Raw genomic sequence first — 18545 nt, forward strand, 5'->3', positions numbered from 1 at the left:
TATACATCGTAAGCTTATGTGCAATGAAAGGATGGCTTCTAGTTATAGAATTACTTTTTTTAATGTGGTTTTTGTATCAGAGTTTTGTATCAGGAATGAAAAGCACCATTCAGCGATAACGGATAGTTCAGTGTGAAAGAAAAAAATCGACATAAACTTATAAACTGTAGAAATGTCAGATGATTGGTCTATACACTGCGCATTACACGACACTACACTGCACCGCACTGCACCACACCACACCACACCACACCACACCACACCACACCACACCACACCACACTACACTGCACCACACCGCACTGCACTACACTCCACTGCATTGAATTGCACTACATTGCACTATAGTAAATACCCCGTGTCAGTTTTAAGCACCCTAGCATACCCAACAATCTCCATCACACCGTGTTCACTCAGATTCGTTCATGTAGTGCACATATTTTGTTAAAACATGAAGCTTTTCATGTGATTGGGTAGAAAACACTGAAACAAATGACTCCCAGTTGTCTGTATTGTTAATGATTATAATATAATAAGAAAGTATAGTCATGTGAGCTTTCCAATCAGTTGGATCATTCCATGGGTTTCGCATTTTGACGTTAGTTGATAATTTAATCTAAGTTATAAACCCGAGTGTAACAATGTGACGAACAATTAGGTTGAAATCGTTTCATTAACCTTTCCATACTTCTTGAAATCAGACCAGTCTTGGAATTTTAAAAAATGTCTTCAAAACAAAACGGTCATCTTATTTAGAAATACTTTAATTTTAACGACTGCAAAGGCATCTCACACAATATACAGGAACAGTCACTAGCAGCAAGTTTCCTTCTGTTAAATTTTAGCCTTCGACTAAAGGTCCCTCCTGTAACCGTGGATTCACAACTATTTCAAACCCCTACTACCGGCCAATCAATCCACCCCGTGATACAAACTCTACACAGCGTACTACATACAATAGAGCCATTCTATGCGTAGAGAGAGATACCACCATAATGGGGATCGTCACTTTGGCCACCATTATTTTGGTCAGTCTTGCCTCGACAGAAGGGAAAGACGCCCAACCTCTTGTCATGAGGTCAAAAACGATTTTACTCGATGACACAAATCTGGAACTGGGATATTTCGAAGACAGTGTGAATGATGACGACATCAAGGTAATTGCTAGATAGTTTTTAAAAACCATGAAAAATATTTTACAACCGCCTTAAAGAAACATACATGTGGAAGCATAGAAAGCGAGTTAATATAAGAATGAACCTCACATTGCATAAATAAAAACACCATTAGTTACTTTTATCAAGAAAATCAACACACAAACATTTTGATTCCAATGAACAGTTTTGTTATAGGTAAATATAACCATTAGGTTATGCGACTATTGCTAGATACGCCTATATTTTTAGTTCGACACATTATTGGTACTAAGTTTACTACCTAGAGAAACTTTAAACACAATTTGTATACGCTTTTACCTGTCTGACAATGACAACCACAGTAATGTTGACAAATACCTGGTATTTGTCACGTCGGCCTTGCCTGCGGTGATGACGTTATATCGGTACGATCGGTCAGATATCGCTTGGCATTCTTAGCTTGTTGTTTGGTGAGTTGTACGTACTAGATCTAAACGGTGATATATTTTAACAAGGGCCGAAAGGGGGTCAATTACGGCATCCATGACAAATATATGCAAACGGTATCCGTTGACGTTAAAAAGTCGTTTGGGGTATGAAATATTACTAGTAATTGATACAAGACAATTACTATGCAACTGGGTGAGTTTGGTATGGGATGACACTTTTTTTTTACATTCAAAAACTATGTAAAATTGTAATTGTCGAGGCGTTGTACATCAAGTGTTTGGTTGGTAAAATCAACCCAAACGAACAACAATATTTAAAGTTTTCAAATCAAATTCAATCTATTGAAGAGTGGCTCAATCTGGAAGCTTGGTCACCTTTTTTGGACACATAACATAACTGGTCTTGAAATGTGTAACTTTTGTGAACCAATGAGTAACCGTTGTAAAAACAGCCATATTTCTAGTGTAACTGGTTACGTGCGTATATTGTGTGGTACTGGTTGTACTGTGGTATTTCTGTACAATCTATCCCTATATAGAAATGCTCAAAAACAGTATGAATATGTTGCTAAAACTTTCATGCGATGCCACAGCTGGTTAAACAAGTCAAACTAGTTATACAGATGACAAAAAGGACACAATTTTTACCATATGATCCAGTACTCAGTTTATGGTATTTGAGGAGACACACCTTGGATGTTTATCAGTTTGATCGTACAACCCAATGTACACAGATGCCCGTACGCCGATTGACCTGATATCAAGATAAGACAAGATTACTAGTAATTCATACGATGTAGGACAAATGTATGGTTGAGATTGAAAAGGGTAATTTATCAACTTTATCAAAATACTAAGTAGATTTAATAGTGCGATAAACCATGCATATAATGGCTAAAGTCACGAAGTATACACAAGAGAAATAACGAGAATGGAACGAGAGACAGAGATGGGAGTGAGTTACACATTCTCGCGAACCGGAGTAATCATCAACTCTTGTGTTGAACTCGAGGTGTTACACAGTTATCGTAAAGGAGTCGTGGGTTTTTACGACTATTGCTTTTCTATAAAGCTGATGATCTATGTTTAGAGAACCTGACACAAAAATTCCAACGACGATAGCATTGACGTAAAACTGTTTAGATAAAATTAATTGTTAGTTGTGATATGAGGAGAGGAGTGGGTCTCACAGGAGTAAAACATTGGGTAAGATATTACGGACAATGTTGTTTAGATGTTGACCTTGGTTCTGACAATGTTGGGGGTGTGCCCATCTATTTTTAGGGAGTTTTTGGCCTTCACCTCAACCCATGAGATCCAGACACAGGTACTGATTAAAGCAGTGCCTTCACACAAACGTACTTTCACAGTGGTGATAGTAGTGGGAAATTGCCATTACCTGTAAATATTCCAACATAGTGGCAGCGGTAGGGTACCATACCATTGATTCTGGGACGAGCTCCATATCTGACAGCATTTTAACCCATACTTTTGAAATATTTCAACAGGGGGTCACGTTTTAGAGAAAGGAAAGGAAGGGCCACTTTTTAGTGGGGGTCATATTTGACACATCAGCCTGGGCCTGGTTTTCCCGGCTCCCCCTGTAATTAATGAAGGCTTCCTTAGCGCTGTACGGCCTTTGGTCGCTTGTAACATGTGTAATATCGAAAGAAAGCCCGGGGGTTTATCAGCGAGACTATACATACAGGTGCATCGTTATATCAAATATGCAAATCATGAAAGGGGGTTTCGGGTACTGGCCTTGAAACAGATGTTCCATCTACTTAATATGCTAAACAGCAGCAAAAGTCTTTGCAATAATCAAATAAACCACCTGAAATGTAGACACTCAGCTTGAGAGGAAAATATAAAACCCACAGTAATCCACTCGTGACAATGCGCTAACCGAAACTACGCAAGGACTCGTTCGCGACTACTGTTATGAAACGAAAATGAAATCGGTGGTACAGCACTTGGTGATATCACTCCTTGCGTGGCGCTGATGTAACTGGTAGGAAATGTCGTTAGGTTAGTCATTCTAATCTCAAACAACGCGGTGTGTATACATTCCGGTCGAAGACCATGAAATGTCTGACAACGAAATCTGACTAATAAGAGTGGACCGAGTATCATCTCCAACAAGTAGGCTATTCATTATTCGGCGCAGAAAAGATACAGCTTAACTCGAAGTAGATATGGTAGGTAGAGAAAACTCATAAATACAATATGATATTAATATAAATAAGTGAGAAGCCTGTTTCTTATCTCTCTAAATTGTTGTCAGGGAACATAAAATGTGCATGATACGCACAGTCGTTCGGCGATCCCTTGCATGCTGTTTTACCTGTAATACACGTATGTCATGTTCGTCAACTTGAATGTAACGTGATCTCGCATTTATCATGTTTTATTACATTACCTTGAGATTAATACAACAATGTGACGTCGTTAATATACGAAAAACTAAGGCCATAAAATGTTGTGTGTTCAATAGCTCATTATTTGTTTCAAAGAAAGATAACTGTGAAAAGTCATTTGACTATATTTCTGGTGTCACAAATTTCATAAACAAGGCATTACGACAACGATATCCATCTTTCAGTCGATGGAGAGATATCTGTTGTAGTCATAAATGCCGCGATTTATGTATTCAAAATTAAATTTCATATTCAACAGGTCTTTCAATCCCAACGTTACATTTATTCTCCAGTGTTCCTATTTTCAATTTCATTAATATTCGCTTTGAACAAAGTGAACGTCACTTTGTAATTTGCCTTGCACGATCTGAAGGACTTTATTCATTATGAACTTTGACCTCATGCAAATGTGCAAAATTGAACTGAATATTGCGCGAAAGGCCTGTCGTAACATTTATATATCGCAAGACAAAACTAGAGCATGGGTACGGTGAGTTCAGGATAAAAATAGTTTGCGACCCGTGAGCCAAAATGTCTACTATGAGAGCTATCGCGGTCACAGTCCAGCACAGTTGACATTTTGTCTGACGGGTCTAAATCGGATTCTGTCCCCGTATTTTACGGCTGACGCAATGAAAAAATAAAACCGCTTGGACAGTGCCGTAAAAGGGGTCTGTAGTTTTTACGACGATATAATGTAACATCTGAACAGAAATCACCAACTTTCCCAAATCACGTGCACCTGTTCACATAAAGTGTTTGTGCCATATCATTGAAATCGTGATCTCCACCACCACCAGTCAGTGCCATCACGTCAGTTCTAAAGATGGGAGGAAACAAAACAGGAAATGAAATTTGAAAATAAGATAAAAGAAAAATTCCATTGAGCAATGTCACGTGTTAATATTTTGATTCAATGAAAGGTCAACAGATCAAAGACAGACCCGTTAATACAATATATTCGGAGCCGAGTACAATAACTGTGGGCGGGAAAGTTGGTGATCGAAGTCCGATTGGTTAATGCTTTGACCGTGTGACGCATCTCAAACTGACTTCCATTTTTAACATCATAAAAGATGTCTTCTTGTTATAAAATTTCAAATTCGTCACTTGCATGCCTTGATAATGGGAGGAAGTATCATTTACTTTCTATATATCGAATTGACTGAATTACATGTAACGTTGACGTCATTCTCTGAACATGTCATCACGTGATCTTTACTACCCGGGAATCCCCACAAAAAGTTAGCAATGAATATGGGGATCACTTTTAAAACATGGGGATTAGATATTGAGAAAATGCAGGATGTAGTTTTCTTAGCATTGTTTATGTTTTTAAACTTATTTATTCAAAAGTGCACGGAAAATGTACCATCATGTAAATTTAACTCCTGTCACGGTTTTGTGTTATGAAAAAGTCACATTATAAAATTCATAAAGTTGTTCTTTTCTTCCTGAAAGCATTAGCCGTAACTCTGATTCAACAACATCATCATAAAAACAGATTACAAATGTAGTCTTTCCCTACGTACAGTCGTAGTAGAAACTCATTTACATGCGAACTGTGGAAGCAGCTAAAAACATAATAATGTTACGTTTATAGCAAACATGCCAACGTTGATGGCGCACTATTGGACGAAATATTATGTCTTGATGTACACAATTCACTCCAAAAAAAAGTTACAAATGAAAGTATATGTACTATTTTGTACTTCCTGGTTTAAATCTTTACTCTCTGCTCGTCGTTGTTTGTACTCTGCATGGCAGCAAGGCGTACGACCCTGTACTCGCAGACGATACCCGCATATCATTTATTCATCAAAATGGAGAATATTTCACAGGTAAAATAATACAGTAGTTGGGGTTCACCCGACAAAAGTAAGGATATAACATACTTTGACGAATTTGTGAGACGGCAGCGCTGGTTACAGTCAAGTTTTATTGTTATTCAGCTCATATATATATCCTTCTATAATCAGATGCTGTATTCCAAAACCGTTTATAATATTACACTGGTGTTTTGTAGCAGTTTACAAACAAACAAACAAACAAACAAACAAACAAACAAACAAACAAACAGATAGACAGACAGACAGACAGACAGACAGACAGACATACAAACAGACAAACAAACAAACAAACAAACAAACAAACAAACACATAGAGGAAAGCCGTGACGACTGCCAATATATGTACATTGCAATAGTGTGGGACAAGGTATATGAAAACGACAGCGGCAATTCCCTTGTTGTTCATCATATTCATCGACGGCGTTGTAAACTGTTCTATTTCTACCCCTGAGTGGGTTCACTCTAGGGTCAAAAAATTATCAGATCGCTTACTTGTTGAAGATAAACAATGTCTGTAAACTCGATTGTATGTATAGAGAATATTAATTCTTATTATAATCATACAGTAACATTGCAAAAACCATAAACTGGAGCTTGGATTTGATGTGTTTTGATGCTGTGCATATTACTCCCGTCAGACAATCACTTTATAATGTGTGTGAGGGTTCTGAGTGAGGGCACTTCATCAGTCTAATATCTGTCATTTTGATCATTGATAATAACATAAATGCCACAAAAATTATTTCCACTTTCATATTTTTGTACATGTAACGTCTACAGTGCAGTGACGCCCTCAACGACTTGAACTTCAGTGACCACTGTACGGCTGTTAAAAACACATCGGATTGTGGCATTGAGAATGGCTTTATAAACTACCTGGAATTCTTCTACTGTTCAGACATTCCGGGTGCCGTGGCTGGAATCATCTTGGTAGGTTTCTTAACTAAGTTCCAAAGTCGAAAAAAAATTATAATTTACAGGATCAAGTGGATTGGATGTGATGGTATTTAAAATTAAGATTCAATGAAGACACTATAGCAGTTATGACTTATGTACTTTTTACTTATTTGCAGCTTCATTTCAAATAGAAATCTGATTCCGAACATGATTTTTATTCAAATTATTTACAATTGTTATTTTCATCTCCACAGGGACTCGTACTGATCTACCTATTCATTGCAGTCAAGATTGTAGCTCAGAGATTGTAAGTTTTAAAAAAATATTTTTTTTTAGTTTAGTTTTTAAAACATGCAAATGAAATGTTTACCTCCAAGTTGTTTGATTTTAGATCTTCAAGACTAAGAACATTTTTTTTCAAGATCGAACAAGAGTCAAGACAAATTAGTCTAGTTGTTGAATCAAAGAAACTTATAACACCTTATTTGCAGGCTTTTTCATTATTTCCTTTTCTGCGTTGTATGTTTCTTATCAATCAATCAATCAATCAATCAATTAATTAATTAATTAATTTATTTATTTATTAATTTATTTATTTATTCATTTGTTTATCTATCTATCTATTTATTTACTAATTAATCTTAGACTATTTGACCACTTAATAACTAAGCAATTTCCCATTTGTATATTCCTTGTATTAGATTTCCATTTTTTCGTGCAGACAATGTTCTTATTCAATTTTTAATGCCTTGTGAACTGTTTTTCATAATACAATTAATTATCATTCTGTATTTTGTTCATTTGTGTCTAATTTGGTTATTTTTGAGATTTTGATAAATTGTCAATTGATTAGATTAACTGAAATGTTACGTTGACTATTTCAATATAATTATAATCCTAACATAAACTACTAATTATTTACATCTGAATATTTCAGTTTCTGTCCATCGTTGGATTCTCTAGCCAACTTACAATGTGGAACTCACAGAATGAGTAAAAACGTGGCAATATCCTTTACAGTGAAAATAGAACTATTTTCTATTTTCCAGCTTTGGTTCTATTTAGACAATACCTTCACAAGACTTAGTATAATCTTCAGACATTGTCCTGAACCTTTGATATAAATGGTCTCATTTCATGATTTTAATTATCAGATAACATTTTCAAACTTAAACTATTCTCAGCTGTTTTTATAAAGCTAAACGAGTAAATGCACTTACCTCACAAGTAGGCATATGGAATATAAAACGTTAGTCAGGCTGATATATACTGAATGTATTACATTTTGGCACGTGACTAGATATCAAGGTGAAGCTTCAAAACAACCATCCTGGTGCTAGTTAAAGTTTATTTCTAGATTTACGTTTCATAGTTAATACTATATAATTTTGGTCTGGATTCGAAGTCCTACATTGCTTTCATACTTTAGACTATTTTGGTGGAAATGTAAAATATGACAGTTATACATAATTCCATCATATCAGTGTTATTATATTCCTTGACGCTGTTTTGTAACGGTGTGACGTTATTGGCATGGGGTAATGGTTCACCCGACATCATTATTGCCACAGTGGCGGCAAGCAAGACAACAAGTGCTGTCAATAATGATCTAGGTCTTGTCATCGGTGGACTTTTTGGTAAGTCGTTTTCAGTTCTTTTTTATTTTTTTTATAGAAAATACAAACTCCGACAAGAGGTTTTACAGACAACTGGACTCAAATATTATCACTCACGCATTCTGTCACAAAAAACTCATTGTTCATTTGATAACAAAAACAATTATGGAATTGAGCAAAGTATTCAAGTAATGTAAATCGCCAAGTCTTGGCTGATGAAAATTTTGGAGTAGAACACAACATCTGTAATGAGCATGGACTGCTGCTCCTGTGTGTTCTCTGACTATCAAACACATGTTGGACTCTTTCTCTATTTTCTTCTCATTCTTATCATTGATATCTTCCAAAATGTTTAAGCCTAGAGTCAAGTCGTGTGAGTATTTTGGCTACCAACTTGACAACTTGACCCTAGACTAATAACGTTCATCTAGATCTGTCGTAGTTTTTAATACCGTCGGTGACGATAAACTATCGGTTATGTACATTTTTATTTTAGGAGCTGGTATCTTTATTACAACAATCGTTATCGCTTCTGTTTTGATATTTTCGCCGAAAGAGAAAATCAGAAATTTCAGCGATTTTCGCAAGGTTTTCTTTTCACCTCCTTTTACTGTGGAAAAAGTGAAGACACTGAGAGATGCTTTCTTCTATTTGGTCGCCTGTAGCTGGGCTTACTACGTGGTCAACGATGGCGGTATTAGCACAGGGGAAGCTGCCGGTGAGATTAGAAATATTGTACATTTCTAGGTGTTGATGCTGTTTTTTGTTTACAAATCATATCAACGATAATACCCATTACACTACAGGAAGTCAGGTTAAAGGCGCTTGCGTCACGTCTACGTCATCATTGGTTCTGCGTTGCGCGAAATACGAGTCGTTTGAAACATTCAAAGTCGCCATTATTTTCCCAACTTCTCATAAATTATGCTTGCAAAGGGATAGTCACATAATACCCCAACGTTTTGCTTTATTTTGTCACTGCTCGTATTTCGACTTGTAGCACAAGGCCCCTTAGCTCACTCGTATTTTCCTTGTGTGAACTATTGACGAATTATCTAATTAATACATTTGACCGTACAAATTAATTTTTTTTCTTTCTTTTCAGGTTTCATCGCACTCTATGTATTCTATGTATTGGTTGTGTTATTCTGGAACGTTTTTGCCCTGGCTGGACAAAGTTGTAAACAGGCAATAATGGGCAAACCACAGGAAGAAGGTAAAGTTGGTGCTCTGTAGAAATTGTTACGTGCTACAGATATCGTCATTTATATCGATACATTCTAATGTTACAGTGTTAAAATATAACACCACACTGCAGGTACAGACCCTGAAAGACATTTACAAAGCATATAAAAAAATTAAGCCTTTAGACCCGAAAAATGTATGCAGCATCATGAGCAGCAAAGAGTTAAAGTTCATTTGTCGTCTGATACGCATGTGCAGATGAAATCTTTTCTTAATTGTTGACAAACACGATACGTCGCATAGCGACCAGTATGTGAGTTCTTACTCATCTTAGCTTTCAACCGACTCTGACATCTACTGCTCTGTACATATCGATGCAAAAATTAATTTCTTGGTAAATTATCAATATTTCTTGTGTTTCTGTTGGGCAATATTACATTGCAGATGAGAAGAAGCCGTTGTTAACGTCGTCCGATCATCATAGTGACTACGAGGCTGCAGTGGTTACTAAGGGCAAAGTGACGTCATCAACAGAGGAAGATGTAGCAGTTGGTAAGTTTAAGATTGGAGTATCAATAAACACGTGACAGTATTCATTCAATCAGAACATCTGATGTTTTGACGTCATTGCGTAGAAAATGTGTGACAAGGGCATGTGAAATCTAATAGATTAGAGGGTACACCATTGATGTGCCAAGCTCTGCTTCAAAACTACGTATTTATGGCATATACAATGTACATGGTTTCAAAAGAATCTCACCTATTGCACGACATTAGCATCGTCAGGTGAACAAATGCACGAACAGATAAAAAAAACTAGCCTGCCTATAGTCCAGTTGTGTACGGATTTTGGCTTTCGCCAACCACTGTTGAAGAAGTTGTTAGAACTCTTCCTAGGATTTCTTCCCTCAAACAAATAGAACTCGGGAAGAATAGACATTATGAATATTAATGATCCCATCTCAGTAGTCAGGATAAACCAACCACAAAGGCTAGTTTAGGTTTGAATACATGGCCGTTAGGAAAATGCTAGTCGGATAGGGGGAAAAGTCGAAAGCGAGAGCCAAAAAATTCCCCATACGACTGGATACTTGGCTTAAAAACAAACAAACAAACAAACAAACAAACAAAACAAAAACAAACAAACAAACAAACAAACAACAACAACAACAACGTAGTTAAGAAAGTGTTGAAATTCAATTGCCAATCAAACTTCACATTCTTCACTTTAAAACCAAAACTGGCCAATCATAAACTCTTTTTTGTTGATCTTTCCTCAGAGAGATTATCTGATTGGTGAGAAATTCAGAGGGAATGTATTGGACGTCTCTAATGGTTCGTTTTATTTCTATCTCAGATGCTGAAAAGTTTGTTGAACCAACTGACTCAACACAACAACAAACAGATGGCGATCCGGAGGCAGCAAACACCACACAGACAGCAGACGACACACAGACAGCAGACGACACTGATGAAGAATCGCAGCAAGACAATGATGATGGTAAGACGAACATTTAAATGAACCCTTATTCTCAATATTAGTTCCCCAAATAGGGGAAGAAAGGTGAGGCTGGGCTTATATTACTTTACTTGTATTCTTCATGGTTAGGAGACTAAGAAAAACCATTTTCACCATTTTGTATAGCACGATCTCTCTATAATATAGGTTGGCATATCTGACTTAGAATGCATCTACTGCATAGCAGGGAATTATGGGAAATGGACAAAGTTTCATAGGAGTTTCATAACCAAAGCAATGCTGAAGCAAGTAATACAAGGGATGTGAAGTTCCTAACTTTGTTCACTTCCCATAATGCCTCACCCCAGTGTATAGCAGGCCTCTTTTAAGCCAGCCTTCCAGATTCCAATTGTCAGCTCTATTTTAGAGAGGTCCTCTGAGCTTAAAGATATGCAACTAAGAGATAAATCAGTCTCGCCTTTATTCCCCTTAATATATACATTTACACGACATACATCAACATTCTCGCATGATAAATATCACCTCAATATGGCAAGTTTGTTCAGAGATTTTTTTTTCTTTGAATAAATTTAAATGAAATGTTGTTGCTACTGTTACAGCTGATCACAGATGGTACAATACTGTTATTTTTTAATTGCAGATTCTAATCTTGAAATCTCGACACTCGAGCCTCCACTTACAAAAACTGATATTTTCAAAGACCTTTTGTTGGCGATCTGTCCAATCAATGTCGTTGAATGGAAGAAGTTGGGACTGTTTGGAAAATTTATGGAAATAATCCAGGTAAACTGTCATTTCTTAGGGTATTACGTTGGAAAAACTTCCAGTTTTGTTCTCAGTTACAGTAGAATATTTAAAATGGTTTTATTCTGTCAGTGACATTATGGCTTTGAGAATGAAGCACTGAGATTCATAAAAATCGACTAAATGTTTGGGCAAGAATTGAGAACATTGGACCGACTGTATAATAGTTAGTGTACACATTTGTATTCAAGTTAGTTGGGTTAGGGGGTTGACTCCCTAGCATAATATTAATTTGTATAATTGTCAATAAGTATGTGTGGACACTGGTCTACATGTCTCCCAATACTGTCATTATAAATTGTCATTTTCCTAAAATAAATTCTCAATGTCAAGGCATTTATGTATAGTTCTTATAATACGACTTCCCCTACTCTGTATAAATGCTTTGTCAATAACTGTTTATAATGTTATTCTAGGCACCAATAGTGTTCGCCATCATCGTAACCTGCCCCTCGGTAGACCGCCAAAAGGACAGATACAATTGGAACAGAATACTGAACAGTTTGCATTGTATTTCGGCACCGTTGTTTACTGTCTTCGTTATAGGATGTAAGTAGAAAATAGAAGTGTTACAGAAGCTGAAATTCTAAAAAGATGTTTGTTGTGATTTTTGGTTGTCTCTTTGAATAATGTATTCTAACCTACATATTTGTTTCATACAGAAATGTGATAAGCGCTATCGATTTATTTCTAAATTCTAGACTACCTTTAGTTTGATTCCCTATTTGCATCATTTGGCGAAAATGTCATCATGACGTCACACTATAGCTCATACAGCCCATTTCATGTCACCGTTCATTGTCTCTCTTTGATACAACCACACAGCAACCAATAAGAAACTGCAATGCTACAGTTTAAGATAGCAAGATTTTGTCTAAATGAATGAACTTATAATGTCACCATGAAGATATCAAATGCAAACGTCAGAACTTTGGCGCCCACATGTCTGCATCTCATTGTTTATTTCATATCATAATAGGCAAAATGGAGCAAGAAGTGCGACCTTGTTTGTTCTGTGTATGCAATTTTCTTATTGGTTTCTGTCACAGTGTGGTTGTATCAAAGAGAGCAGGTTAACGGTATCTTGAAACGGGCTGTAATGTTGGTGTTAGTACAGATGAAAGTAGGACCGTTTACAGTACAGTAACTTTATTTCTTGTTGTCAATTATCATTCATGATCATTCCCCTGTGTCACCTTATTTTTTTTGTTTCTCGTCTGTCAGTGGCAACAACTTCCATATCTGGCGATTTCTTGGTTTGGCATTTAACATTGGCTGTTGGACTGATATTTTGCCCATTGGTGTTTCTCACGTCGACTTTCGAGAATCAGCCGAGGTATTATCGTCTAGTAAGTCACTTTGATTGGTTGCTTAGTTGACTGACTGACTGACTGACTGACTGACTGACTGACTGACCGACCGACCGATTGGTTTATTGGTTCCTGGCCGACAGTTTGATCTGTTTCTTGATTGATTGATTGATTGATTGGTTGATTGATTGATTGACTTATTGACTGATTGGTGGGTGGGTGGTTGGTTGGTCGGTTGGTTGGTTGTTGTTGTTGTTGTTGTTGTTGTTGTTGTTGTTGTTGTTGTTGTTGTTGTTTTCGTCTTCATCGTCGTTTTCATTGGCACTGATGATGACAACGATGAGGAGGAGGAGAGGGAAACTTTTAATACGTTTGACTTATTTCTTCATCATTAATTAAAATTCTTACAGGGATTTTCACTATTTGGGTTCATCATCTGCATCGTTTGGATATTCGTATTCGCCAATGAAGTCGTCAATTTATTGAAGGTAATTATATCCAAAGTTGACTCATACTAAATTATGATTTTATAGTCTCACTTCGCTAATCAGGAAACAACATCGTCGTAATAATTGTAGTTGTCATGTCTATTTGAGTTTGTCAATAAGTGAAATGCATGATTGATATCCCTGCTTATCAGGATATAACAATTTTGAAAAGTCGTTGGTATGCTAAAAAAGACAAAAAAGTCAAGAATTTGATGTGGACTCTTATGGCAATATTTGATATTTTTGGAACATTCACTGTTTTAACTCACAAATTACATTTCGCGTTGTCAATTTCTGTGTTTATTTTTCGAATATATTGCAATAAAATATCCAAATATCTTCTAATTCAGATTGGACATAGTTCTTGACGGGTCGCGTTTGAAATGTGAAAGTGCTCAATAGGACAATGTAATTATTCGCCGAAGTTCCATCTCTGTTGAATTCTAAACTGTGCAATGGTTTAAATTAATGCATGCTTTGTAATGAATTGACTTATTCCTAAATTAATACTTTTTATACCGGTAGACAATCGGTTTGTTGCTGAGCATGAGTGATGAATTCATGGGACAGACCTTCCTTACTTTTGGTAACAGTTTACCCGGTAGGTGACATCCAAAACGCCGTCATTTTCTACCGTACATTTGGTAACTGAATGTCTCTCAATGTAATAGCAAGACATGTTTGGTTTATAGAATGGACATTGAGGGTTTAATTCTATTAACAGAGAAAGGACGCCTTGTGAATCTTGGATTTTAAATGAGACAAAATGTGTTGGTTTCATTCACTTCCACTTATCACTATGGAGATGTCATTGGTCAGAACTTAGTCTTGCTATAAAGTTACTTTAATACTCATTATGTTAACTTAGTGATGTACAGGCCTTGGTACGTAACTTCGTAATATTGCAGGCTGCTTGCATTGCTTTAAAATCATAATAGCAAGCGCAATAGAAACAGTGGACAGCATGTTTAGCGGAAGTTGCCTAGCATGGCCTATACGTCATTTCCGCTTAAGTTCAGATAGATGTCAACTCCGTACTGGTAGTGCAATTGAATGAGACTATGCATTTCATCTCGTTTAGCAGCCATGTTTTTATCAAATGATGTGAATTCACGAGGCATTATCGTCCCCCTTTAAGAACAAAACTTTGTAAAATCTCATGAGCCAATTTACACCGCAAATTATAATTACTTTTTTTCAAAATTATATGTATTTGATTTTGGTCATTTCTAGATCTAGTCAACAACACAACAAATGCAAGGCGTAAACCTCAACGGGGAGAGGAACATCCGGGACCTATGTCTATATCTGCTTGCTTCGGTGGACCCCTTGTCAGTATCCTTTTGCACTTCGTCAACTTAAAACAAAGTGGCATACCCATCAACTGCTTTGCAATGTGATTTATATTAGGTCGAGGCATATCGGTGTTACAGGTTGATGTTTGTATATTTCCACAAGAATCCTGGTATCAACAGAAAATCTTTCGCCAGAAGCCAGTCTAATAATGTTTAATAGTCAACTCGAATCAAATTACATTTAACATTTGTAACATTTGACCTGAACTAATGTTGGATAAGTTGCAGAGTTCAACATGAGAAGATTACCAATATATTATGTTATGACTATTGCTACGAATAGGTTTCAAAAGGAAAGCTTTCTCTGTCATATATGTATATATATACAAAAATATCCCCATTGAGAGGAGGAAGGGGGGGGGGGAAGAGGCTTTGATTACACGATCGAGTTAGGATAGTTAGCCTGTATAATTGATGTGTTGTTTTTAGACAGCTATATTTGCCAGTGATGATTTTGTTCTAATTGTGTCAATTGTCTTGACTACAGTGTGACTAGATTTATATAACTTGTAATTTTGACACATTGATCATAAATATTCACGTGATATCGCAATGAACAGACAAACGTTTGACTATGACCATTTCATTTGATGGTTGGTTGGTTGATAGTATTGTTCCTTAGCGTACTCCTCTAGCTATGTTACTGGGTTTTGGACTTGCGAGTTTACTAGGAACGCTAAAGGTGGGAGAGGAACTCCAGGTATGTCCAGCTTTAAAACTCACTTTGTTCTACGAAATTCATGAAAAATTAAACATTTGTGTTTATCATATACAACATCTGAATTCACATTTTTCATTTATGCAATCTTGGATAAATAGGGGGGGGGAGCAAAACATCGTTTTCCTAAGTTGACGACAGTATCATACTATACTATGGCAGTTTTATGTTAGCACAAGTCATGCATTGATCAGCTTCACATTGCAATGGTTCTCATCCAAAGATGGACAACTTTGGTGACAGATCAAACTGTTGGTTTGCCTCCATAACAAACTGGGTGGGTAACCTAGCAAGCGTTCTCCCCACACAGCCTGCGAACTCAGTAATTCAAATTTAATACTTTGAGCCAAACCTCACTATCAGCGACCCTTCGCCACGAGGAATAATCATATTGGAAGTAACATATAACATTTTGACGTTCGTGGTTATTTATACAAAGGTCACATTTCCATCTACACAATCAACATGCATGCATAATGTCACAAGCAACATGATAGTATAGGCATCATATCACGTGACTTTTTCAACCAATCGGCTTCTACACATGGCATCCATGCAAAATACTAAATTTGAATTATTGAGTTCGCAGGCTGTGTGGAGAGAAGGATTGATGGCTGACCAATCTAGACTAGTACAGAGGCTGTTGTCATTTCATAGCGAAAAGCTTCAAAATTATGGCATTTCATGAAGTACTCCTTCAATGTTTTGATAAAATATTATCACCAATCAAACTATCTTTTGTTTTGTTTTTTGCAGCTATCACATTCTGCTGTACATATTCTACTGTATACTACAGTAGCGTTAAGTCTAGTGTCATCTCTGGTAATGGTTGCTATCAAATCTAGCTTCATACGAGGATACGGTGGATATCTACTCGCCATCTTCTTCTCTTATCTCCTCATTGCTATTCTGATGGAAGTTGGAGTTATTCCTGTCTAGGATCAAGCATATACAGTCCTTGGTTTTAGTTTTTTGTGTAATAGATTTTGAAAATCGTTATCAGGTGCTACTATATCGAATGTACTTGTGGTTGTAAGGGTATGGTCAGTATGATATGTTAGCATTGTAGTCTAGAAATTATTCTTAGTCTAGTTCCTATACAGTATCGTTGCCATTTACACCTCCACTCACAGTATAGTCAAAGTCGTTACTGTAGAAGTCCTGAGATGCGTGAGCTGCAATTTAAAATTCATCCACAGCCACCCACACAGTCATTAACATCATGTCTTTGTTAATCAATCACAAAATTCTAACCAATAACACAGTCCCTCATAAAGTTAGTGTTTATTGGGGCAGTTATGTCACATCCAAATATGGTATATTTGTCAGCTCAGGATGCTACTTATACACTGTTTATGTCACTGTAACAGCTGGGGTTCACTGATTGGATGAACAACTTCTTGTGTTGATTGAGGGACTTTGACCATACGTGGTTTACTTTAGAAACCACGTTGGCATCCAGACAAGACTATTCGTGACTTCATTTTTTTGACGTCTAACTCAGTGAGGTCCTGATATGAAATTTCAAATTCAAATGAAGCCACTTACACAGCCATTAACATCATGTCTTTGTTAATCAATCACAAAATTCTGCCCAATGATAAGTTAGTGTTTATTGGGAGCCGTTCTGTAATGGCCAAATATGGTACATTTGTCAGCTCAGGCCACTATCGTTTATATCATATATTCTAACGGTTTACTCATTTGCATATGCATGAACAACTTTTTGTTCATGATTTCTTATTGCGCTAGATGGGGTGAAGTGAAATCTTGAGATTCGAAGCCACAGATAGCATCTAGACTATTTGCATTGGTAGCAATTTCACAATAGGTGTATTTTTTCATTCTGCCAAATTTGTGAAATTATCTATAGAAATACAGTACTTGTTTCATAATGTAACAAAATATCTGTCGAAGTTTAAGTATATTACTGTATCTATATCTTATTTCGTAAATATGAAAATGTAATAATTTGATAATTATTTATGTGCTATATTATTTTGCTAGTTTATATTATCCGATCCACTGAAAAAAATATTCACAAATTTCAAAATTTCAAAATCTGAAAATAACTTCAAAATGCCTATAAGCTTATCGTTGTTGCCAACGAAGTAGTACCGCCATTGTTTCTGTCTTCTGGGTGTCCATTTATGTAGTTCATATATGGATAAACAAAGCAGATATATATTAATCAAAAATTGTTGTTTTCTCTGAAAAGAAATTATATGGGACAGTTTATTTTGTCATGATTAGAAAACAAATAGCTTGTACGTTATATGACAAGTATTATGGGATGGAAAGTTAAGTGTTCGTTAAATATTATATTTTGCAATAGCATTATCAACATTTCAAGTTGATATAATTGTACTGCAACACACTATAGACTGCATTTTGACAGATATATCAGTTTGTATGGCCTCAGTGAGCTGTACTTCGTCTCTTCATCTCTCAGCCTAACAATGCCATCTAGAAATAGCTGCATATTTTCAGCCATTATTAACGTATGTCCGAACTGAAATAACTGTAACATGGGAGAAAGCGATGCTTTTGGGTCGGGGGAATATAACATAATTTGTTGTCCCATAGCAAACATTGTGTAACTTATAACCAGCAGATATTTAGAAATTAAGAAGATTTTGTACACATCTTTTTTTTTCAGAAAGAATAGAGATTTTAGAGCTAGCAATGAAATAAAAACTATTATATTACAATTACAGTCTTATTTCTTTGTGTCTTTTATCTTTTGAACATCCACACAGATTTCAAAATTATTACCAGAGACTTTCATTTGAGTACCGGTTTCGATATTGTTTCATTTAAACACTGCAAACGTAGACGGG

At 36.2% G+C, this 18545-nt stretch overlaps 1 protein-coding gene across 1 annotated transcript; it reads left to right on the plus strand.

Annotated features, from left to right (window-relative positions):
• The first annotated feature begins 23 nt into the window (after positions 1-23).
• LOC144449335 (mitochondrial sodium/calcium exchanger protein-like) lies at positions 24-18378 on the plus strand. Its single transcript, XM_078139863.1, has 18 exons — positions 24-73; positions 1034-1157; positions 6633-6782; positions 7004-7056; positions 7687-7756; positions 8266-8386; positions 8862-9083; positions 9471-9581; positions 9995-10102; positions 10908-11051; positions 11671-11813; positions 12251-12383; positions 13059-13183; positions 13555-13632; positions 14158-14233; positions 14866-14967; positions 15623-15687; positions 16462-18378. Exons 1-18 carry the CDS (start codon positions 24-26, stop codon positions 16642-16644), a joined length of 2058 nt encoding a protein of 685 aa, XP_077995989.1. The 3' UTR covers positions 16645-18378.
• The last annotated feature ends 167 nt before the right edge of the window (positions 18379-18545 follow it).

Source organism: Glandiceps talaboti, chromosome 18 (genome assembly GCF_964340395.1).
Source record: "Glandiceps talaboti chromosome 18, keGlaTala1.1, whole genome shotgun sequence".
Classification (NCBI taxonomy): Eukaryota; Metazoa; Hemichordata; class Enteropneusta; family Spengelidae; genus Glandiceps; species Glandiceps talaboti.